This window comes from Phyllobates terribilis, unplaced genomic scaffold (genome assembly GCF_046119375.1).
Source record: "Phyllobates terribilis strain yellow unplaced genomic scaffold, ASM4611937v1 Scaffold_13__5_contigs__length_258822181, whole genome shotgun sequence".
Lineage (NCBI taxonomy): Eukaryota > Metazoa > Chordata > Amphibia > Anura > Dendrobatidae > Phyllobates > Phyllobates terribilis.
In genome coordinates this window covers 211,613,598-211,637,580 of record NW_027362773.1, presented here as the reverse complement: position 1 = coordinate 211,637,580, position 23,983 = coordinate 211,613,598, and the positions used below count along the sequence as shown (strand labels likewise).

General features: G+C 46.0%; 2 protein-coding genes across 2 annotated transcripts in view; one reads left to right on the top strand and one right to left on the bottom strand.

The window, feature by feature from the left end:
* NUP210L (nucleoporin 210 like) overlaps positions 1 to 4,736 on the bottom strand; it is a 41,997-nt gene extending 37,261 nt beyond the window's left edge. The window contains exons 1-4 of the mRNA XM_073657948.1: positions 4,716 to 4,736; positions 4,416 to 4,597; positions 3,915 to 4,051; positions 436 to 567 (exon numbers count right to left, since the gene is read on the bottom strand). Of these exons, the coding sequence (XP_073514049.1) occupies positions 436 to 567; positions 3,915 to 4,051; positions 4,416 to 4,597; positions 4,716 to 4,736 (472 nt within the window). The remainder of the gene's footprint in view (positions 1 to 435; positions 568 to 3,914; positions 4,052 to 4,415; positions 4,598 to 4,715) is intronic.
* A 1,584-nt stretch (positions 4,737 to 6,320) lies between these two features.
* LOC141174347 (cadherin-1-like) overlaps positions 6,321 to 23,983 on the top strand; it is a 33,840-nt gene continuing 16,177 nt past the window's right edge. Inside the window, exons 1-7 of the mRNA XM_073659224.1 lie at positions 6,321 to 6,467; positions 6,657 to 6,861; positions 7,032 to 7,146; positions 7,971 to 8,176; positions 10,570 to 10,704; positions 12,063 to 12,215; positions 14,344 to 14,488. Coding sequence (XP_073515325.1) covers positions 6,820 to 6,861; positions 7,032 to 7,146; positions 7,971 to 8,176; positions 10,570 to 10,704; positions 12,063 to 12,215; positions 14,344 to 14,488 — 796 coding nt within the window. The 5' untranslated portion in view covers positions 6,321 to 6,467; positions 6,657 to 6,819. The remainder of the gene's footprint in view (positions 6,468 to 6,656; positions 6,862 to 7,031; positions 7,147 to 7,970; positions 8,177 to 10,569; positions 10,705 to 12,062; positions 12,216 to 14,343; positions 14,489 to 23,983) is intronic.

Sequence of the window (23,983 nt, the reverse complement as noted above, 5' to 3'; positions counted from 1 at the left end):
ACATCGGCCTCAGAGGACTGCTGCAGACACCACAGGTGGCGTCACTAACTTTCATTATTCCCTTTCTTTTAAAAGAGACCCCAGGGTACGGGCCCGGGAGCCGACTACCGCGACATCCCCCAAGACCAGGCATCAAGGCCCGGGCGCCGAGTAATCCCCATCCCCTGGGCGCTACACTTACAAGTTCTTTTCAATAGAGCCTTGCAAGCACTGAATTATAGCTGGCCGTAGAGGTAGGTTTAATCTTCCTGTGCTCTTCCGATGCTGACGCCAAAGTTTGGAATAATGGCGCAACCAAGCCGCAGGTTGGTACTGTCCTTCTTCAAGAGCGCATCATTCCCCGGCAAGCAGGGAGCCAGGAAAAATCAGAGGTGCCCTTAAGAGTAAAGTATGTTAGTATGAAGTTATTAAAATTATATATTGATAATAGCACACCTTCTTTATCTAACCCAGCAACAGTAAGTTCCACCGGAGCGTCGTCCACATACAGCTCTCGAGTCCGCGATTCAATCTCCAGGGTCACTATGAGATCCACAATCACATCACAACGCAAGACTTGTCCTGTTACTGCAGGTAAAACAGGCTTGTAAGTTATTGCATTTTGAAGAAGGTAAAACAGGGGTTGTCCACTTTTGGAGGCATTTTTAAAAAAAAACAGTCTGTCTGTCGGCCGCCATTAGGCACAGTCTATCTGTCGGCCGCCATTAGGCACAGTCTGTCTGTTGGCCGCCATTAGGCACAGTCTGTCTGTCGGCCGCCATTAGGCACAGTCTGTCTGTCGGCCGCCATTAGGCACAGTCTGTCTGTCGGCCGCCATTAGGCACAGTCTGTCTGTTGGCCGCCATTAGGCACAGTCTGTCTGTTGACCGCCATTAGGCACAGTCTGTCTGTCGGCCGCCATTAGGCACAGTCTGTCTGTTGGCCGCCATTAGGCACAGTCTGTCTGTCGGCCGCCATTTGGAACAGTCTGTTTGTTGGCCGCCATTAGGCACAGTCTGTCTGTTGGTTACAATTAGGCACAGTCTGTCGGCCGCCATTAGGCACAGTCTGTCTGTCGGCCACCATTTGGCACAGTCTGTCTGTTGGCCGCCATTAGGCACAGTCTGTCTGTCGGCCGCCATTTGGAACAGTCTGTTTGTTGGCCGCCATTAGGCACAGTCTGTCTGTTGGTTACAATTAGGCACAGTCTGTCGGCCGCCATTAGGCACAGTCTGTCTGTCGGCCGCCATTTGGCACAGTCTGTTTGTTGGCCGCCATTAGGTGCAGTCTGTCTGTTGGTCACCATTAGGCACAGTCTGTCTGTTGGTTACAATTAGGCACAGTCTGTCTGTTGGCCGCCATTAGGCACAGTATGTCTGTTGGCCGCCATTAGGCACAGTCTGTCTGTTGGCCGCCATTAGGCAAAGTCTGTCTGTTGGCCACCATTAGGCACAGTCTGTCTGTTGGCCGCCATTAGGCACAGTCTGTCTGTTGGCCGCCATTAGGCACAGTCTGTCTGTTGGCCGCCATTAGGCACAGTCTGTCTGTTGGCCGCCATTAGACACAGTCTGTTTGTTGGCCGCCATTAGGCACAGTCTGTCTGTTGGCCGCCATTAGGCACAGTCTGTATGCTGGCCACCATTAGGCACAATCTTTCTGTTGGCCGCCAGTAGGCACATTCTGTATGCAGGCCGCCATTAGGCACAGTCTGTCTGTTGGCCGCCATTAGGCACAGTCTGTCTGTTGGTTACAATTAGGCACAGTCTGTCTGTTGGCCGCCATTAGGCACAGTCTGTATGCTGGCCGCCATTAGGCACAGTCTGTCTGTTGGCCACCATTAGGCACAGTCTGTCTGTTGGCCGCCATTAGGCACAGTCTGTCTGTCGGCCGCCATTAGGCACAGTCTGTCTGTTGGCCGCCATTAGGCACAGTCTGTCTGTTGACCGCCATTAGGCACAGTCTGTCTGTTGGTTACAATTAGGCACAGTCTGTCTGTTGGCCGCCATTAGGCACAGTCTGTCTGTTGGCCGCCATTAGGCACAGTCTGTCTGTTGGTTGCCATTAGGCACAGTCTGTCTGTTGGTCAGAATTAGGCACAGTCTGTCTGTCGGCCGCCATTAGGCACAGTCTGTCTGTCGGCCGCCATTAGGCACAGTCTGTCTGTTGGCCGCCATTAGGCACAGTCTGTCTGTTGGTTGCCATTAGGCACAGTCTGTCTGTTGGTTAGAATTAGGCACAGTCTGTCTGTCGGCCGCCATTAGGCACAGTCTGTCTGTTGGCCGCCATTAGGCACAGTCTGTCTGTTGGCCGCCATTAGGCGCAGTCTGTCTGTTGGTTACAATTAGGCACAGTCTGTCTGTCGGCCGCCATTAGGCACAGTCTGTCTGTTGGCCGCCTTTAGGCACAGTCTGTCTGTCGGCCGCCATTTGGCACAGTCTGTTTGTTGGCCGCCATTAGGCGCAGTCTGTCTGTTGGTTACAATTAGGCACAGTCTGTCTATCGGCCGCCATTAGGCACAGTCTGTATGTCGGTCGCCATTAGGCACAGTCTTTTTGTCGGCCGCCATTTGGCACAGTCTGTTTGTTGGCCGCCATTAGGCACAGTCTGTCTGTTGGTTACAATTAGGCACAGTCTGTCTGTTGGTTACAATTAGGCACAGTGTGTCTGTTGGTCACCATTAGGCACAGTCTGTCTGTTGGCCGCCATTAGGCACAGTCTGTCTGTTGGCCGCCATTAGGCACAGTCTGTCTGTTGGCCGCCATTAGGCACAGTCTGTCTGTTGGCCGCCATTAGGCACAGTCTGTCTGTAGGCCGCCATTAGGCACAGTCTGTCTGTTGGCCACCATTAGACACAGTCTGTCTGTTGGCCGCCATTAGGCACAGTCTGTTTGTTGGCCGCCATTAGGCACAGTCTGTCTGTTGGCCGCCATTAGGCACAGTCTGTATGCTGGCCACCATTAGGCACAATCTTTCTGTTGGCCGCCATTAGGCACATTCTGTATGCTGGTCGCCATTAGGCACAGTCTGTCTGTTGGCCGCCATTAGGCACAGTCTGTCTGTTGGTTACAATTAGGCACAGTCTGTCTGTTGGCCGCCATTAGGCACAGTCTGTATGCTGGCCGCCATTAGGCACAATCTGTCTGTTGGCCACCATTAGGCACAGTCTGTTTGTTGGCCGCCATTAGGCACAGTCTGTCTGTTGGCCGCCATTAGGCACAGTCTGTCTGTTGGTTACAATTAGGCACAGTCTGTCTGTTGGCCGCCATTAGGCACAGTCTGTCTGTTGGTTACAATTAGGCACAGTCTGTCTGTTGGCCGCCATTAGGCACAATCTGTCTGTTGGCCGCCATTAGGCACAGTCTGTTTGTTGGCCGCCATTAGGCACAGTCTGTCTGTTGGCCGCCATTAGGCACAGTCTGTCTGTTGGTTACAATTAGGCACAGTCTGTCTGTTGGCCGCCATTAGGCACAGTCTGTATGCTGGCCGCCATTAGGCACAATCTGTCTGTTGGCCACCATTAGGCACAGTCTGTCTGTTAGTTAATATTAGGCACAGTCTGTGTGTTTGCCACCATTAGCCGCAGTCTGTCTGTTGGCCGCCATTAGGCACAGTCTGTCTGTTGGTTACAATTATGCACAGTCTGTCTGTTGGCCGCCATTAGGCACAGTCTGTATGCTGGCCACCATTAGGCACAATCTGTCTGTTGGCCACCATTAGGCACAGTCTGTCTGTTAGTTAATATTAGGCACAGTCTGTTTGTTTGCCACCATTAGCCGCAGTGTGTATGCTGGCTACCATTACGCACGGTCTGTCTGCTGGCCATCATTGGGCACAGTCTATCTTTTGGCCACTATTAGGCCAGCCTGTCTTTTGGTCGCCATTAGGCACAGTCTGTCTGTAGCCACCATTTGGCACAGTCTATTTCTAGTACCTACCTATCTCCTTGGCAATCACTACTGTGGTCTGACGCTTGGGCTGTTCTGATTTGCATTTTAAGACGGCTTTCTGGGAGCATAGGGTGTTGTTCTCAAATATTGGTGTCACTGAGATGATCTCAGGGTGGTGAACGTACCTACAGGTAAACATCATGTTCACATTAGGAATGGCACATTTTGGCACATAGACCTGGCTTTATGGCCAGAAGATTTGGGATGAGAAGACCTTATGCTGCATGCAAATTGAGCTGGCACAAGTAGGGGATATTGGTTATGCCTCGTATTGACCCCCTACACCTCTGTCAAACCAGTAAGACAATGACAAAGGGTAGGAAGGCGAGCTAGGGTGCATTGCTAGGTTGGAGCGTCAAACTCCACAGTTTAATCAGTGGGAGTTATCAAGAAATTCTGCTTTGGTTTTGACACCAGAATGTCTATGGGATTATTACCAGATTTACCAAAAGCAATTTCCCTACAATGGCACAGAAGAATACGACTTACCAGGTATAACATCCTTCGCCAGCCTCAATGGTATAAGGGACCTCCAACCCTGGGAAGAAGGGCAGGAGAACTTTTGGGACAGACAACTTGGAGGCCTCGGTGGTCTCTAGCAGAATGACGAAGAGGCCGGTGTACAATGAGATGTATACGTGGGATCTCATCTCTCCAGTCACAAGGAAAAGCTTAAAAAAAAGATCAAATGGAGCACAAGCTGACCAATACATTAACACAAACAAGTTAAGAAGTAAGACCTCGTTCAGACATCAGGGTTTTTTGGGAAAAGGCCCAGTGTGAACATACCCTTAGATGATCAGAGCTCATTCAGCCGACTATATTCCACTTTAACAAGCAGTATCCCATTAATTAAAAGTATCAAATAAGGGTCTTGTGACCCATGTATGGCCAGTCCGACACATTTCGATCCCATCGTTCTACATCCATTAGGATTAGGTTACTCTTGCACTTATTTTTTGTAGGACTCATTGCCGATCACACTAATCCCTGCACCTCACACAGGTAAGCATATGTACATAAGACGCCATCCCATAGTGGTGACATGTCCTTTATGGCTGACCATATGGTCGCCCCCCAAGGCGAATGGAAGAACTGATCTTGGCCCCTACTTACCCCCTAAACTTTATAATGTTATTTTTTTTCTATTTGGTAATTTCTAATCCTCCTACAAACAGCAAAAATCAGTTCACATTAGTGCGACCACCCATCGCCATTAATCACGTCGTCCTCGGTGAGCGATGCGATCGGAGGTGACAGTTGGGCTGGGTCATTCCACGCAGCAGATGGAAAATGGAAAAATGGTACGTTCCAGGAAAAAAAAAAAGCGTCATACACAAGAGCCAATCACATTGTAGACTGAAGTGGACAGAGCAATCTGATTGGCTGCTGTGTGAAGTACACTGATCTCATGTACAAAACTAGATGGAAGTCACTTTAGCCTTTTTGCAAAATCACAATCAGCCACCACATACACGTCTGACGACCGCACATTATGTCCTGCCTATACCCCACAATCACCAGCACACTTTCTCTCCTATGGGTCCTATATGTAATACCAATTTTGGCAACTATCTGATCGGTATAGGGGGGTCTAGATTTGCCCCTGATGTTGGTAGAAAGAAAGATTGGGCTGGTGGCTTTCAACATGCCCAATCCTTTCATACTCAGGAAAAATAAGCCCACTAACAGGGGGCTATGACAGCAGTTTATTTTCCTCTTCTCATAAAGAAGACTTGGGTGGATGCTCAGTTGAGTATTTGTATGGAAAATCTGGAAGTTGGGGGCAAAAGAAAGTCACTTTAAGAAGTCTAGGTCCAGCACTGTTTTGATCTTTGATCTCAGACTAAGGTGTTCCCTAAGAGTCCCAGTTTCGGCAACTATATGATCTGCATGGGAGTGTCTAAACCTGCCCCTGATGTTGGCAGAAAAGGATTGGGCTGTTGGCTTTCAACATGCCCAATCCTTTCACTCTCAGAGAAGATACGCCACTACTAGTGGGGTATGGAAGCAGTTTAGTTTCCTCTTCTCATGAAGAACACATGGATGATCAGCCGAACATGTGTATGGGGTAGTCGGGAGATATAACCGTAGGACATAGACCAAATCTCCACCATTCCAGCAGAATAGTAAGAAATGTGCCCGGAGCAGAACACAAGTCTGAATTTGCAGCTGCATCTCTCCACCTTCAGGTTACATATGGGGGCAGCACATCCCTCCTCCTCACTACAGTTATATACAGTCTATAGACAATGCTTTTGCGGTTAGTAGAGGTTCCGTGTTCTCCCCCTTTAACAGATCTGCAGCAGTAATCTCTGCCCCCCGCCTGATAGTTTGCTGCAATGTCTCAGCGCAGTTAATAATCCTGGCTATTCAGATCATTGAGGATTGTCCAGACTGGATACAACTGTAACAAACCTTCAGGGGTCAGAAGTATTTGCTCTGCACAGATGTTTGGCCTCTGGATATAAACTACAATGTGCCCATTCACTGACAGCAAACAGAGATCCTGAAACAATACAGATGAGTAAATCAATTCCAGTTGAGTATAACTTTTGTTTTTGCACATTTTCAAAGAGTATAAAATGCACATTTAATGAGAATTTCACTTCTTGGCTAAATTCGAATTTTGGCAGATTCACTCATCACTGATAAAGTTTATTAGAAAGTTATAAAACTTTTTTTTATTCTATAGCAGTTAGGATTACTTGTCTTTTTTATGTATTTTAGCTTTTGGCTCAGCTTTTTTGAACATCTGGAAATACTTAATCCGCTGTAGGCGATGGTGACCACACCCAGTGTGATGAGGAGGAGGAGGAGAAGGGATGGACTGGACATTTCCCACTTTACCCAAAAGCTGCAGTAGACAAGAACTCTGGAAAACTTTGGAACAATGAGATTGATATATCCGGCATTAATTATCCTCCTTGTAAAGGTAAAAGACATTATGTGGGTAGAAGAGGGGCTTTATAGATTTATATTGGGCGCTCACTGGGCATCTAGCCAATATCTGAAGGACAGTATAATAGCATAGCTGGGGTGGGACTACAAGTTGCAGAATACAACTGCCAAAGTTACATATCAAACGGTGTCTTCATTTTGCAGGTGTCCCTGGTGGTCTTGGAGGACCCAGAACAATGTGTGCCCGGCTTCAGTGAGCAGCGCTACGCTTTTACTGTGCCCCGTAAGATCCTGGAGAGAGGCCGAGCTGTGGGCAAAGGTAAAGGAGTTCTGCAAGTCCAGCACCGATTCTTCTGTGGCCGGCATCCTCAGCCTGGCATCTTCTGGGCACCAAGACAAAGGGGCCCAGGATGCCGGCCACAGAAGAAGTCATAACTTGGTATTGGGGGACCTTTTTGCTCTTCTGCACAATACACCATCACTTTATTGGAGGGATATACTGTATTCCTAAATCTGAACATCTCACTAATAAATTCCATAGAAACCTCAGAAGGAAATCGCTTACATTCCACAGTTCTCCAGAGCCGGATAGAAAATGTGTACTAAATTCTGAGACTTGTTGACCAGTTTGGGGATTTGCATTTTCTTTTTTAATTGACACAAAAGAACAATGGAAGCTGGGACAAAATTATTAAATAGGGGCGCAAAGAGGGCATTATTACCATATGGAGGGGTGGGTATTAATATATGGGGGCATTATCACTTGGAGCCAGACACAAAGGGGGATGTATTCATATAAGGAGGCACAAAAGAGGGTCTTCTCAGTATATGGAGGCACAAATGGTGGTGGGGTTGGGTGGGACAAGTCCAAAAGTTGCCCTGGGTCCCAAACTACTCAAGCAGGAGCTATGCTGTTATGTTGCACAATGATGATGTCATTATATAAATCTTCATTCTTATGTATGATCCATAAACGATGATGTCATCATATGCAGCAAATTTCGTGCTGGACCTGGGAGTCGCTTTGCAGGGGTCCGCTAGTGTCACTCTGCATCTCCGGTGACGTACACTATATATCATGAGTCATGACGAGACATTCAGTGATTTGAGCTGCTAGTTATAAAATGTTTTTGTCGTTTTTAGTGACCTTCACATCCTGCTCAGTTAATAATGGGGCGCTGTACTCGCCTGAAGACACCCGCTTCAGAGTGTTTCCCGATGGTAAAGTGGCGGTGAAGAGGCAGATCATCCTCCATGATGGATCTGTCAGTTTTGTATTGAATGCATGGGATGCCAAAGGAACGCGACACTCTGTGCCCATTACATTATGGAATGAAAGAGAACAGCAGGTATTGTGAATCCTTATGGCGGTTTTTTGTAAGATTCATTATAAGATCAGAGCTTCTAAGCTGCAAGAGCCGCATGTGGCAAAACCCACGACTGTATGCAGTGCAGGCTGCAAAATCATGCCACCAGCTACAGCTGTAGAATTGGCTGCATGCAGCTTCCATAACTGGTTCATTCGTTATGTGAAGTGTTACGTCTGTACAAATGTTCCACGGTTTGACTTCATCCACCGACAGCAAGCTGAGTTGTTGAAAATGAGGAATCAAAACTGATTTACCATAGTATAAAAACTTGTTAGAGAAAGATTGCACCAAAAATAACCATGTCATATATTACTTTTAAAGCTTTATCTACCATCTCATATTACATAGGTTCCAAATTACTTGATGGTTGTTGTGTAGTATATCATTATAAGGTTTTATACAGGAATAAAGTAAATAAAAAATAAATATATATGTATAGATACCTATATAGTTGTGTATATATATAGTTGTGGATTACTACTGCCACCACTAGAGGGAACTTACTGAAGACAGATTTATTATGTCAGTGGTAACTATTTACATCTGAGCTCGCCCTAGTGGTAAATGCAGGCAGTAGGAAGAGAAGCAGGTTATAATTGTCTAATCCCGATGAGGATTACTAACAGCTTGAATGTCTTGGAAGTTTTCTTTTATCGTTATGGCTGAGCATTAATTTAAAATGTTTAATTTTCTGTTTGTTTTTCTTTCTTCTGAACTACTAGGCGGCAGATCAGTCTTTTGGAAGGTTCTAATCTAGTGTGTCTACCTGGCTGTTACTTACTTTTTCTGATCTCTTCTACCATTTGTATGAATAAATGATTTTTGTTTACCTGGCAGAGTGTTTTTTATTTCTATTTTTTTTTTTTGTAAAAAAAAATATTTTCCCTAACTCCATACATCAGGCATTTGTGCAATTCATGCTTGACATGTGCCCTCTCATATGTTCATACAATTATTACCGTGCACCTACAATCTGCTATGGGGGAATGAGGCGTACTGGTAGGTACAGATGACAAGGGCGACCCTTCTAGCACTTTGGCATCCAGGTGTCCTCAATCTACTTTTTCTTAGCGCTTGTCCTTTTCAGGATCCAAACCTAGTACCTGTGGTATGGAAGGCAGCAACTCTTAACAGTGATCCACAGGCTGTATGAGAGAAACCTAAATCGTATTATACTTTAAAGGGAACCTATCCTAAGGTTCATGCTGCCCGTGGCAAACGATGGATGTGTGATTGCAGTCAAGTATGTTTTACTCTGGAACACTGCTGCGTTTCATAGTAAACACACTTTGAATAGACGGCCGGCTTCTCCTTACTCCTCTATAGTTGACTGACTGGTCTCTCCCTATTTATATGTCTAGGAAGAGACAGTTGGCTGCAATCACGCAACCAGGGTCTGATTCACATGTTGTCGAGTAAACATATTATTTATGGATAGCAATATATAAACATAACAGAACAGTTTTTTTTTTCTGCCCATAATAATATGGTATAGATATGGCTGCACAGGAGCAAGAAAGAGCTTGAGTCTGAGCAGTAGTCTGTGAAGTCTTTCCCTGATGGAGGAGATCAGCCCATCTGAGCAAAAGATCTGCCGTTAGTTGGGGGAGAACCTGTAAGCGTTGAGAATATAACCATCTATAAGGGGCAAGATTGGCCACACCAGAGGAGGCTGATGTCTGAGTGTCATGCCAGAGACTGCTAGGAGACTGCTTCCAGTGTGCGAGAGAGAGTGGCGTGGTATCCCTGAGTGGTCAAGGACCACTCTACCATCAAGGGCCACTACATCCTATTATATCCCTGACAGCTCTTCTTATGCAGAAGTTTGCCCAATACACAACACCAAACCAACCAACCAGTCCCTATTGAGTAACCGTGTTGCCCTGTTGGCTCATTATTGTGTTAGTATGGGCTCAGCAAAGAGAGAAGATCGAACCCTTGCCTGGTGCACCTCAGATGTGAGATGGCTGGTCTCCTTGTTGGTTCTGGTCTGTATAGTTTTTGACCAAAACAGGAGTAAACGCCATCAGAGACGAGCCGGAAAAATTAGTCTGTGATGGGATCTGCTTCTGCGTGAATGTGACAGATCCTAATTTGTAAGACTTCACGTATTAAACGGAAGATCCACTTCTTCCTGAGAATGTCCTAACAATGTATCTGACGTAGGTGAGGAGGAGTCCTTCGATGGAAAATAACAAAAGACCTAAACAATTTTGTGGGTCATTTGACTTCACATAATCTGTACAGCGGTGCCCTTATGTAGAAACTGAATTAAGTATCAGAAAAGATGCTCTGTCCCTTCATTTAAATGTATGTAGCAGAAAGTATCGTAGGAATCACTTGACTTTGACAACTAGATTTGTGGTTCACAGGCCCAGTCTTCTGCTGGAAATAAGGATATTGAGAAAACCAGTCCTCTCCTGAGAAGAAAGAAAAGATCTTGGATTATACCACCAGTCCGCATTCCTGAGAATGATAGGGGTCCATTTCCAAAACGAATTATCCAGGTATGGTGTCTACAAGAAGAGAAACAGCTGGAGGGATAGATAGACTCTGCTATTCAAGTCTATGTACAACCATCAAAAAAATGGGTAAAAAAATGCACAGCTCAACACAACTAATGTAACAAGTGTTTTTTTTTTCAAAACTCAGCACAAAATGCCACATCTACTGCAGCCTCAGAATTATTCACCCCCTTCAAGACCAGCTTCTCTAGTACTTAGTAGATCTCCTCTGGCAGTTTTGACCTGCTGCCCCTCTGGCTGTTATGACCTACTGTAGACATGATGCATATCTAGACAGCTGCTTCTGACAGCGTTCCTGGGGAATCTTAGCCCATTCTTCATGGGCAATTGCCTCCAGGTCGCTAAAATTCTTGGGCTCCTGCGCTACAACCACCTTCTTCAGATCTGACCAAGAATTTCTATGGGGTTCAAGTCTTCCGACTGTGACAGCCACGGTAGAATTTTCTAGGACTTCTACAGAAAACCAAGCCTTGGTGGACTGTGAGATATGCTGGGGATCATATGCATCCCAAACACTAAGCCAATTCCATACTTCACTGTAGGCATCACCGACCCACCACCATCCTTCACTGTAGGCATTACCGAGCCACTGCTATGCTTTACTGTAGACATCACTGAGTCACCACCTTTCTTCACTGTAGGCATCACTGAGCCACTGCTTTTCTTCACTGAAGGCATCACAAGCCCCCTCATGCTTCACTATAGGCATCATCGAGCCACCACCATGCTAAATTGTAGGCAGGGTTTTCTTTTCCTCATCCGTTTCATTTTTCCTCCTCCAGACGTACAATCCAAAGGTCTGAAAAATTCCAGATTTGTTTCATTGCTCCAAACAGAAGCCCAGTGATACCTCCTTTGTGATCTCTGCTTCCAGCTATATCTCCAGGAGCATTCAATGTCTTTGTACCCTTGTTTGAATAAGACATTGATTTCTTAACTTTTCGGACCCCTCTCTTGTCCTATTTATAGCCTGCAATCAAATGTCCCATTTAGCCAGGCCAGGTAATTGATGTGTTTTATCTCAAGCAAACCTGGTGAAATTAATGAAGTTCTTGGTTACTGCATCAAGTCCTGGAGACAAAAGTGGGCTCTTATTGGGGAATTCTATTCACGGGGTGAATAATTCTGAGACTGCATAAGTCAGTAATACTGGAGGAACTTCTTGTTATATTAGTTGTGTTGAGATATTAACATTTATTGCAAAAAGCTGAAAGTTTGTAAATTTTGCTAATAAACAACATTTTCAGTGGGGGTGAATAACTATAATTAGATAAAGTCAGATACAAGTTCTACCACCTACAATTGATTTTTGAAGCACATTCATTTTGCCATCTCCACAGGTGAAATCGAATTTGGCCTCTACTATGAAAGTCATTTATACTATATCCGGCCCCGGAGCTGATTCAGAACCCATTGGGGTATTTACTATGGACAGCACTGGTTGGCTGATGGTGACCCGACCCCTGGACAGGGAAAAGATTGCAAAGTACAATGTAAGTACATGGCCATTCTGTAGTCCCTGCTTACACTATTATTAGGGGGCCCCAGAGGTGTAACATAGAGTTACCAGACTTCAAAGCAAAATCTGAACTGCCATTTTAGTACTGCTGCCACCAGGTCCTAGATAGGATGCTATCTGTACCTCTGTACCTGCTGGGGGCAGCAATTTCATTAACATTGATGGCGTTAATGGGGGCACTCTGGCTGCTGCAATAAAAAGCAATCAAAATGTTGTACGTCTCCCAAAATGGTACCACTAAAAACAACAGCTCGCCATGCAAAAGAAACAAAGAAGTCCTGACACCTCTCCATAAATTAACAAAAAAATATATATATATATAAATATATATATACATAATATATAAAATACTGGTTACAGAAAATGGTGACACAAATCCTATTATTTATTTATATATACAGTACAGACCAAAAGTTTGGACACACTTTCTCATTTAAAGATTTTTCTGTATTTTCATGACTATGAAAATTGTACATTCACACTGAAGGCATCAAAACTATAAATTAACACATGTGGAATTATATACTTAACAAAAAAGTGTGAAACAACTGAAAATATGTCTTATATTCTAGGTTCTTCAAAGTAGCCACCTTTTGCTTGGATGACTGCTTTGCACACTCTTGGCATTCTCTTGATGAGCTTCAAGAGGTAGTCACCGGACATGGTTTTCACTTCACAGGTGTGCCCTGTAAGTTTTAATAAGTTTCATGACAATTTTCATAGTCATGAAAACACAGAAAAATCTTTAAATGAGAAGGTGTGTCCAAACTTTTGGTCTGTACTGTATATATATTTACAAATTTCTGAATTTCTTTTCTTTGACTCTTACATAATAAAAAACAATGTAAGTTTGGGACGGCTGGGACAAGGGATAGACAGGGTAGGCACCTGCCTAGGGCGCTACCTCTTGCCTACACAAGGGGTGTGCACTTTGAAAAAAAACTGAATGCCTGCGGCCACCTGGTGTCTTCCTAAAGCCGCATGCATTCAGCATAGTGACGGCCAAGGCGCAGGCACACAGGGGAGCAGTGTCAGTCACTGATACTGTTCACCACTCTCTCTGGCTGTGCTTCGGTCGTCGCTCCTTCCCTGCGCTCAATTTTAATTGCATCTGTCAGACCAGATTACAACTGATGTTGGCGCCTCCCAGGACAGAAGCAGAGGAGCTGTAATTTGTCTCCTGCTCTGCCAGGAACTCCAGCAAGATGCAGGCCACTTGCAGCCTGCGCCTTGCTGCAGAAGGCGCACGCAGGGGACATCAGATGGCGCAATGCAGTGATGTCTTCGTGCCATCAAGCGCTCACTACTATTCAATATAAAAGAGGAGACGGTGGACGGGGAGCCTGGATTAGGTGAGTATAAGCTGTGCGAGGGGGACAGGGGTGAGCATAAACTAAAGGTATGAGTGGCTGGACAGTGGTGGCATACAATGAGGGGCTGTGCAGGATGGGCATAAAATGAGGGGATAAGGGGCTGTGCAAGGGAAGAATAAAATGAGGGGCTGTGCAGGGGGGGGGCATAAAATGAGGGGATAAGGGGCTGTGCAAGGGAATAATAAAATGAGGGGCTGTGCAGGGGGGGGCATAAAATGAGGGGATAAGGGGCTGTGCAAGGGAATAATAAAATGAGGGGCTGTGCAGGGGGGGCATAAAATGAGGGGATATGGGGCTGTGCAAGGGAAGAATAAAATGAGGGGCTGTGCAGGGGGGGGCATAAAATGAGTGGCTGTGCAGGGGGGGCATAAAACGAGGGCATGAGGGTCTGTGCAGTGGGTGGCATAAAATTAGGGGATAAGGGGCTGTGCAAGGGAAGAATAAAATGAGTGGCAGTGGCTGTGCGGGGTGGCATAAAATGAGGGGATGAACGGCTGTGAGGGGTGGGCATAAAACAAGGGGATGAGGGTCTGCTCAGTGGACGGCATAAAATGAGGGACTGTGCAGGGGGGCATAAAATGAAGGGATGAGGGGCTTCCAGGGGGGGCTAAAATTCCATCCCACCCCACGCCTCCACTATATATTTTATACTGGTTTCAATGCCAACACCTTTTTTGTTATTTTAAATGGCGACACAATATTAATACATATAAACATTTATGATTACAGGTTAAAATATTTACTATATCAGAGTCAGGACAAACTTTGGAAGGTCCAGAGGAATTCAACATTCATGTTGCAGACCAGAATGACAACAAGCCGGTATTCACACAGACATATTATGATGCAGGAGTAAAGGAGGATGCTTTACCCAGTAAGTGTCATGTTTTGCACTAGATATACTATTAAATCACACGTCTTTTAAAGGGTTATTTCAATTTTTATAGATGGGTATCGTTGGATAGACTTTTGAAAATCACTATTTATCATCATTTTGTATCTATTCTTGAGACGCGTCTTATTATGCAAATGTTTTAGGCAAAAAAAAGCTGCAAAGTAAAAATGCGTTCAAAAATAGAAGTGTTAATAGTTTATTTTTATTAATTAACAAAATGCAAAGTGAATCAGCAGAAGAAAAATCAATATTTGGTGTTGTCATTACTTCTCCTCGATACTTGTCACTTGCACGGAGTTTTTGAAGGAACTCGGCAGGAGGTTGTTCCAAACATCTTGGAGAACTGACCACAGATCTTGTGTGGATGTCACTTGTGAAAATCCTTATGTCTCTTCATGTGATCCCAGACAGACTGGATGATGGGAGATCAGGGCTCTGTGAGGCCGGATCATCACTTCTTGGACTCCTCGTTCTTCTTTGTACTTCTTTGGAAAATAAATGACATAAAAACAACACAAAAACAAGGACATGTTAAAAATTGTACATAAAAAAACAGGTCAAGAGGAAGAAGGGTATACCCCAAAAAATATTATATTGTATCAAGCCTTTACAATTAAATATATTGCCAGAATAAGATAAATGCATCTGGAATTAGTTATGCACATTCACATCACGAATTTCATATAGTTATAATACTTGTACAGTGACAACATATTCAATGATTGCTAATGTGCATATCAGTAGTTAACTGCAAAGTGTAACGGGTCTGGGAGGCGGAACCTCTGAGCTACTATACAAGGGGGCAGTCCTTGTAAGGGAGCGGGTGGCGACCAGGGAAGACGGGCAGGCAGTCACAGCAGGTGACCGGGACAGTTTCTGAGTGAACGGGCTGGAGGTCACGGCAAGTGACCGGGGCAGTCTCTGGATGAACGGGCAGGAGGTCACGGCAAGTGACCGGGGCAGTCTCTGGATGAACGGGCAGGAGGTCACGGCAAGTGACCGGGGCAGTCTCTGGGTAAAGGGTAGGTACGACCTGTGATGGCAGAGCCTCCAGGTAGGCTAGCAGGCAGATGGTAGATGTGTGCTCCCAGGTGAGCAAGCGAGAGTCTCTGGAATGGCAGGTGGTCACAGCACGTGACGGCGGAGCCTCCAGGTAGGCTAGCAGGCAGGTAACAGGTGTGCGCTCCCAGGTGAGCGGGCAGGAGTCTCTGGAATGGCAGGTGGTCACAGCACGTGACGGCGGAGCCTCCAGGTAGGCTAGCAGGCAGGTAGCAGGTGTGCGCTCCCAGGTGAGCGGGCAGGAGTCTCTGGAATGGCAGGTGGTCACAGCACGTGACGACGGAGCCTCCAGGTAGGCTAGCAGGCAGGTAGCAGATGTGCGCTCCCAGGTGAGCGGGCAAGCTGGTCCATAGACAGACTGACAGGAGTTGGAGGGCAGACCGTCGGACCTCAGGCTAGCAGGCAGGTAGCAGAAGAGCGCTCCCAGGTGAGCGGGCAAGCTGGTCCTTAGACAGACTGACAGGAGTCGGTAGGCAGACCGTCGGACCTCAGGCTAGTAGGCAGGTAAGCGGAATATCAGGCAGGAATCAGACAGCAAACTGGCAGGAATCTGGCAGGTAACTGGCAACGGGACCTGAGGGCTGAAGCAGAGTAGTGAACAGTGCAACAACATTGCTCGGGCACCTCCATTTTGGAGGAGGTGTCTTATATATGGCCGGGGACTCCTTAGGACGGCGCGCGCGGCCCCTTTAAGAGGGAGGGAGCGCGCGCGCGCGTGCGCGCCCTAAGCACAGTGGCCGGGAAGGAGCGCGCGCTGCCAGCAGAGCGGGAGGAGGACGCCGGGCTCGGAGCAGAGGGGTGAGGGGAACAGCGTCCCTGCCTAGCAGAGGGCAGGGACGCCAGCGCTACACAAAGTAGTATATAACTGATTATACAAATATACATGACTATGCCATCAAAGATAACACAAAGTGCAATTGTGCAATAAATGTACAATGCTAAGGGCTCATTTTAGCAAGTCAGAAAATAATAATTGAAGATGCACAAATAAATAGCATTAACAATGTAATGAGGACATACCACAACCACCTCACATAACTCCAACGCCGTTTCGTTATTTCTTCATCCGGGAGTGTGGTGGAGGGGGGAAAACATCGTACACTGCTCAAAAAAAATAAAGGGAACACTTAAACAACAGAATATAACTCCAAGTAAATCAAACTTCTGTGAAATCAAACTGTCCACTTAGGAAGCAACACTGATTGACAATCAATTTCACATGCTGTTGTGCAAATAGAATAGACAATAGATGGAAATTATTGGCAATTATCAAGACATCCTCAATAAAGGAGTGGTTCTGCAGGTGGGGACCACAGACCACATCTCAGTACCAATGCTTTCTGGCTGATGTTTTGGTCACTTCTGAATGTTGGTTGTGCTTTCACACTCGTGGTAGCATGAGACGGACTCTACAACCCACAGAAGTTGCTCAGGTAGTGCAGCTCATCCAGGATGGCACATCAATGCGAGCTGTGGCAAGAAGGTTTGCTGTGTCTGTCAGCGTAGTGTCCAGAGGCTGGAGGCGCTACCAGGAGACAGGCCAGTACAGCAGGAGACGTGGAGGGGGCCGTAGGAGGGCAACAACCCAGCAGCATGACCGCTACCTCTGCCTTTGTGCAAGGAGGAACAGGAGGAGCACTGCCAGAGCCCTGCAAAATGACCTCCAGCAGGCCACAAATGTGCATGTGTCTGCACAAACGGTTAGAAACCGACTCCATGAGGGTGGTATGAGGGCCCAACATCCACAGATGGGGGTTGTGCTCACAGCCCAACACCGTGCAGGACGCTTGGCATTTGCCACAGACACCAGGATTGGCAAAGTCGCCACTGGCGCCCTGTGCTCTTCACAGATGAAAGCAGGTTCACACTGAGCACTTGTGACAGACATGACAAGAGTCTGGAGACGCCGTGGAGAGCGATCTGCTGCCTGCAACATCCTTCAGCATGACCGGTTTGGCAGTGGGTCAGTAATGGTGCGGGGTGGCATTTCTTTGGAGGGCCGCACAGCCCTCCATGTGCTCGCCAGAGGTAGCCTGACTGCCATTAGGTACCGAGATGAGATCCTCAGACCCCTTGTGAGACCATATGCTGATGCGGTTGGCCCTGGGTTCCTCCTAATGCAGGACAATGCCAGACCTCATGTGGCTGGAGTGTGTCAGCAGTTCCTGCAAGATGAAGGCATTGAAGCTATGGACTGGCCCGCCCGTTCCCCAGACCTGAATCCGATTGAGCACATCTGGGACATCATGTCTCGCTCCATCCACCAACGTCACGTTGCACCACAGACTGTCCAGGAGTTGGCGGATGCTTAAGTCCAGGTCTGGGAGGAGATCCCACAGGAGACCATCCGCAACCTCATCAGGAGCATGCCCAGACATTGTAGGGAGGTCATACAGGCACGTGGAGGCCACACACAATATTGAGCCTCATTCTGACTTGTTTTAAGGACATTACATCAAAGTTGGATCAGCCTGTAGTGTTTTTTTCCACTTTAATTTTGGGGGTGACTCCAAATCCAGGCCTCCATTGGTTAATAAATTTGATTTCCATTGATGATTTTTATGTGATTTTGTTGTCAGCATATTCAACTTTGTACAGAACAAAGTATTCAATGAGAATATTTCATTCATTCAGATCTAGGATGTGTGATTTGAGTGTTCCCTTTATTTTTTTGAGCCGTGTATATATAGTAGAGCGGCAGCTGCCCATAATTACTAAAGAGGAAAAGCCATAGTACCAGGAGCAACTATTCACGCAAGTGCATGGCAATCGCATCTGGAGTGGAGGGCAAGGCACACGTCACTGAAGGGCATGATGCCATTCATGACGTGCCACCGAGTCAGTCCACTGCGCATGCTCGCTGTGTTCCCCGCAGCCATCTTAAGGGAAGAATGCAAGTGCATAAAGGAGTGAACTAGAATGAAAGTGCTAGTGCATATAGGCATCCGTGCTATGTGCAAATGAACTGTTAAAACATATGAATGTAAGATATAAATGTTAACCAAATAATTAATAGGATAAAGTGATGAATTGATATGTAATGAGAATAAAATGTGCAAAACTGATAAGTGATATTGCTAACCATAAGTAATCATGATTACGATTCAAATGAGTGAAAATTTGTATATAAATATAAGTGATAGTGAAAAATAAATAACTCTACATGTATAAAGCATATTATAAATATATAAATGAAAAATGTGTCAGAAAATGAATAAGCAAGAAAATAAATTAATAAAGAAAATGAATATGAAATATAAAAATGAAATAAAAAATGATGATATAAATAATAAATAAAAAATATAATAAATATGCATAAAAATGTAATAAAAAAATAAAAAGTATTTGCACACCAAACCCTCCAAAAAAGGGGGCGTAAGAGGAGACAATATGCCCTGAAATAGAAAAACAGTTAATTATACGATGTTAAACCCAGAAGAGAAAGGAAAGAAAGAGAAATTAATTTTTTAAAAATATGGGCAGAGCATATGATGAAAGGATAATAGTATACCAATGATCAAGACAATCCTTAATATATAAATCAAGGGCGTCAATAGATGTGAAATAAAAAGGAAGTACAAAATCTTATGAGAAACTTACAAAGCCCTGCTGTTGATTCAAACCTTTGGGTTTCATACATTTCAGCAACATGATCCACTTACATTCTAACTGGGCTAATTTTTTAGACAAGTTCCCTTTTCTATTGGCCGAATATAAGCCATCAATCCCCCTGGAGTGGAGTAAATGTCCTTGATGTGGATGAAATTCCCTAAAGTATCTCGCCAATGGTTTTAGTTTTCCAATGGCATCAGGTTCATCCTGCGATACTTTCTCTGCTGCTTTCATATCCTATATATTATCCTTTCATCATATGCTCTGCCCATATTTAAAAAAAAAGAATTTCTCTTTCTTTCCTTTCGGTTGAATATCGTACAATTAACTATTTTCTATTTCAGGGTATATTGTCTCCTCTTAAGCCCCCTTTTTTTGGAGGGTTTGGTGTTCAAATACTTTTTATTTTTTATATGCATATATTTTTTATGCAGGTGTATTATATTTTTTACTTTTTTATTCATTTTTTATTTATTCATTTTTCATATTCATTTTTTTATTAATTTACAGTTAGGTCCATATATATTTGGACAGAGACAATATGTTTCTAATTTTGGTTCTAGACATTACCACAATGAATTTTAAACAAAACAATTCAGATGCAGTTGAAGGTCAGACTTCCAGCTTTCATTTGAGGGTATCCACATTAAAATTGGATGAAGGGTTTAGGAGTTTCAGCTCCGTAACATGTGCCACCCTATTTTTAAAGGGACCAAACGTAATTGGACAATTGACTCCAATGCCAATTCGTGGACAGGTGTGGGCAATCCCTTCGCTATGTCATTCTCAATTAAGCAGATAAAAGGCCTGGAGTTGATTTGAGGTGTGGTGCTTGCATTTGGAAGGTTTTGCTGTGAAGTAAACATGCGGTCAAAGGAGCTCTCCATGCAGGTGAAACAAGCCATCCTTAAGCTGCAAAAAACAGAAAACCCATCTGAGAAATTGCTACAATATTAGGAGTGGCAAAATCTACAGTTTGGTACATCCTGAGAAAGAAAGAAAGCACTGGTGAACTCATCAATGCAAAAAGACCTGGGAGCCCACGGAAGACAACAGTGGTGGATGATCGCAGAATAATCTCCATGATGAAGAGAAACTCCTTCACAACAGCCAACCAAGTGAACAACACTCTCCAGGAGGTAGGCGTATCAATATCCAAATCTACCATAAAGAGAAGACTGCATCAAGGTAAATACAGAGGGTTCACTGCACGGTGCAAGCCACTCATAAGCATCAAGAAGAAAAAGGCTAGACTGGACTTTGCTAAAAAACATCTAAAAAAGCCAGCACAATTCTGGAAGAACATTCTTTGGACAGATGAAACCAAGATAAACCTCTACCAGAATGATGGAAAGAGAAAAGTATGGCGAAGGCGTGGTACAGCTCATGATCCAAAGCATACCACATCATCTGTAAAACACGGCGGAGGCAGTGTGATGGCTTGGGCATGCATGGCTGCCAGTGGCACTAGGTCACTAGTGTTTATTGATGATGTGACACAGGACAGAAGCAGCCGAATGAATTCTGATGTATTCAGAGCCAGACTGTGTGCTCAGATCCAGCCAAACTGATTGGTCGTCGTTTCATACTACAGATGGACAATGACCCAAAATATAAAGCCAAAGCAACCCAGGAGTTTATTAAAGCAAAGAAGTGGAATATTCTTGAATGGCCAAGTCAGTCACCTGATCTCAACCCAATTGAGCATGCATTTCACTTGTTAAAGACTAAACTTCAGACAGAAAGGCCAACAAACAAAGAGCAGCTGAAAACCACCGCAGTGAAGGCCAGGCAGAGCATCAAAAAGGAGGAAACACAGCAAGTGATGTCCATGAGTTCAAGACTTCAGGCAGTCATTGCCAACAAAGGGTTTTCAACCAAGCACTAGAAATGAACATTTTATTTACAATTATTTAATCTGTCCAATTACGTTTGGTCCCTTTAAAAACAGGGTGGCACATGTTAAGGAGCTGAAACTCCTAAACCCTTCATCCAATTTTAATGTGGATACCCTCAAATGAAAGCGGAAAGTCTGAACTTCAACTGCATCTGAATTGTTTTGTTTAAAATTCATTGTGGTAATGTCTAGAACCAAAATTAGAAAAATGTTGTCTTTGTCCAAATATATATGGACCTAACTGTATTTTCCTTTTTTTGCTTATTTATTTGCTGTCACATTTTAAATTGATATATTTCTAATATATGTAGAATTATATACTTTTTACTATCACTTATATTTATATACACATTTTCACGCATTTGAATCATAGTGTAACATACCTGATGGCGTCCTTGCATAGTGGTCCATCTCCCACTGTGCAAGAGCGCGCACTTGATCTCCAATCCAGAATGTCTCTCTGGTTTCCCTCCATGCTGTCTGTTTGATTCTGTTTCTGCTGCTTAAGGGCGGCGCCCGATCACTTCCTGTTTCTTGTACCTGCTGCGGGCACACCCCTTGTGCGTCCTCAGCCTATTGCTGTCTGTCACCTGGTATTTAAACCAGCTGCTCCAATTAACCCATGCCTGAGCATTGTGTTTCATTCAGTGTGCTCTTTCACTCTGAATGTGCCAGGTCCCCTTCTGTGTTTGCTTGCCTGCCCTTCCTGGAGGCTGTATTTCCAGGCCTGTCTGAACACGCTCCTTGCCTGTTCGTTCTGCCTTCTAGGGGCCACATACCTAGATCCGCTCGTGTATCTTGTCTGTCCTGTCTGAACACGCTCCTAGCCTGTTCCTCCCGCCTTCTAGGGGCTGCATACCTAGACCCGCTCCTGTATCTTGCTACTGTGTCTGTTCTTGTCTGTATACTCTTCTAGCCTGTTTCCTGTGTCTGTACCTTTCCTTTTTCTGCAGAGTCTGAACTCGTACCTTACTCCTGCTCGTTGTCACTGTACTTCCGTTTGTGAGTTTGTGGTCCACTCGCTACTTCACTGTAAGTACCCTGTGGGTATCTGGTTCTGCCTTTCCCTTCCTGCCTGTTCCGTGTGTACAGTGCCCTGTCCCCCCTGCTCTGCCTTGCTCACCGCTCCGGCGGTTCTAGCCTGCTCTGCCTTGCTCACCGCTCCGGCGGTTCTAGCCTGCTCTGCCTTGCTCACCGCTCCGGCGGTTCTAGCCTGCTCTGACCCTTTGCTCACTGCTCCGGCGGTTCTGGCCTGCTCTGACCCTTTGCTCACTGCTCCGGCAGTCTCGCTCTGCTCTGACTACTCTTGCTCACTGCTCCAGGCAGCCTCGTCCTGCTCTACTCTTGCTCACCGCTCCAGGCGGTCTCGTCCTGCTCTACTCTCGTTCACCGCTCCAGGCGGCCTCGTCCTGCTCTACTTTCGCTCACCGCTCCAGGCGGCCTCGTCCTGCTCTACTCTCGCTCACCGCTCCAGGCGGCCTCGTCCTGCTCTACTCTCGCTCACCGCTCCAGGCGGCCTCGTCCTGCTCTACTCTCGCTCACCGCTCTAGGCGGTCTCGTCTTGCCCTGCTCTCGCTCACCACTCTGGGCGGCCTTACTCTGCTGTGTTTGTCCGCCACATCTGTGGTTCTGTTCCTGAGTCCCAGTGTGTACTGGGTCCTATCCCGCCTGTGTGTCTACCTGCTAGTGCCTCCCTGTCTGTACTCTAGCCGTGCTTGCCTGTACCCCCCTGCCTGCATACCCGCCTGCCTGCATACCAGTCGTGCCTGCCTATACCCACCAGTCTGTGTGCCAGCCTAACCTATCTGTTCCTGTATTCCCCTGTGTGGGTCAACAGCCGTGTCCGGGGTCTGTCCTGGAGTAGCACCTGGTCCCTCTGCTCGGTTCCTCCTTGGTGCACTGGCGTCGTATGCCGTCGTGCGACCCTGGTCGGATCGGGTGAATACCTAGTTACGCCCCTCCAGGCATTCACTCTCCGGCACGGTCCAGTGGAATCACACGCACACGCCGCTCAGCCCGGGCGTGTGCATTACAGCATGCTCAGGCCATGGTTCCCATTGAGCCCCACGGCCTTCGCTCTCTGAGACGTTTTCCAGCGAATACGTGCATTAAAAATAAATAAAAAAAAATATATATATATTTTTTTCTTTAGCTGAGTTCCAGGCGAATTACGCACCCGTCCAGATGGATCTTTCTGCACTCGTTCCTGCGGATCCGCCACGGTACTATGGGGATCCAAGACAGAGTAGTGCATTTGTGGAGCAATGCATGCTACACTTCAAGTTCTACCCTCTTTGTTTTCCCACCGATCGGGCTAAGGTGGGATTCATGATGTCTTACCTAGCGGGTGATGCCTTGAAATGGATCACCCCCCTATGGGACGCACAGGATCCTATCGTCCTGGACATAATGGCCTTCCTGGTGGCCTTTCTAATGGTCTTCGATGATCCTAACCCGGAGGCTCCTGCTGAAGCTTCACTTCCCAATATCCCGGAGCAGCCCCGATGGGTAATGTGTGTGGGTAGCGCACTAGTCCTCCTGCCCGAAGAGACTACTGCCCATCCAGAATCCACACAGGATGACTACGCTCTTCGGAATACTTCTCCCAACCTCAAGAGGCAGTCCAGACGTTCTAGGCGTAGAGGCAAGCCGTCACGCCTGGGTCTGTTCTCCCAAAGACCTCCTGATCCCAACCTTGAAGTCCCTGCTGAAGCTTCATTTCCCTGTATCCCGGAGCAGCCCCTACGGGTAATATGCGTGGGTAGCGCACCAGTTCTCTTGCCCGAAGAGACTTCTGCCCACCTAGAATCCTCCGGGATACCACCTGATGACAAATGGAGAGAGACTTCCCTACACCCGGTACCCGATACTTCGTCCGCTCCGTCCTGTGAGCCTGACAATGGGTA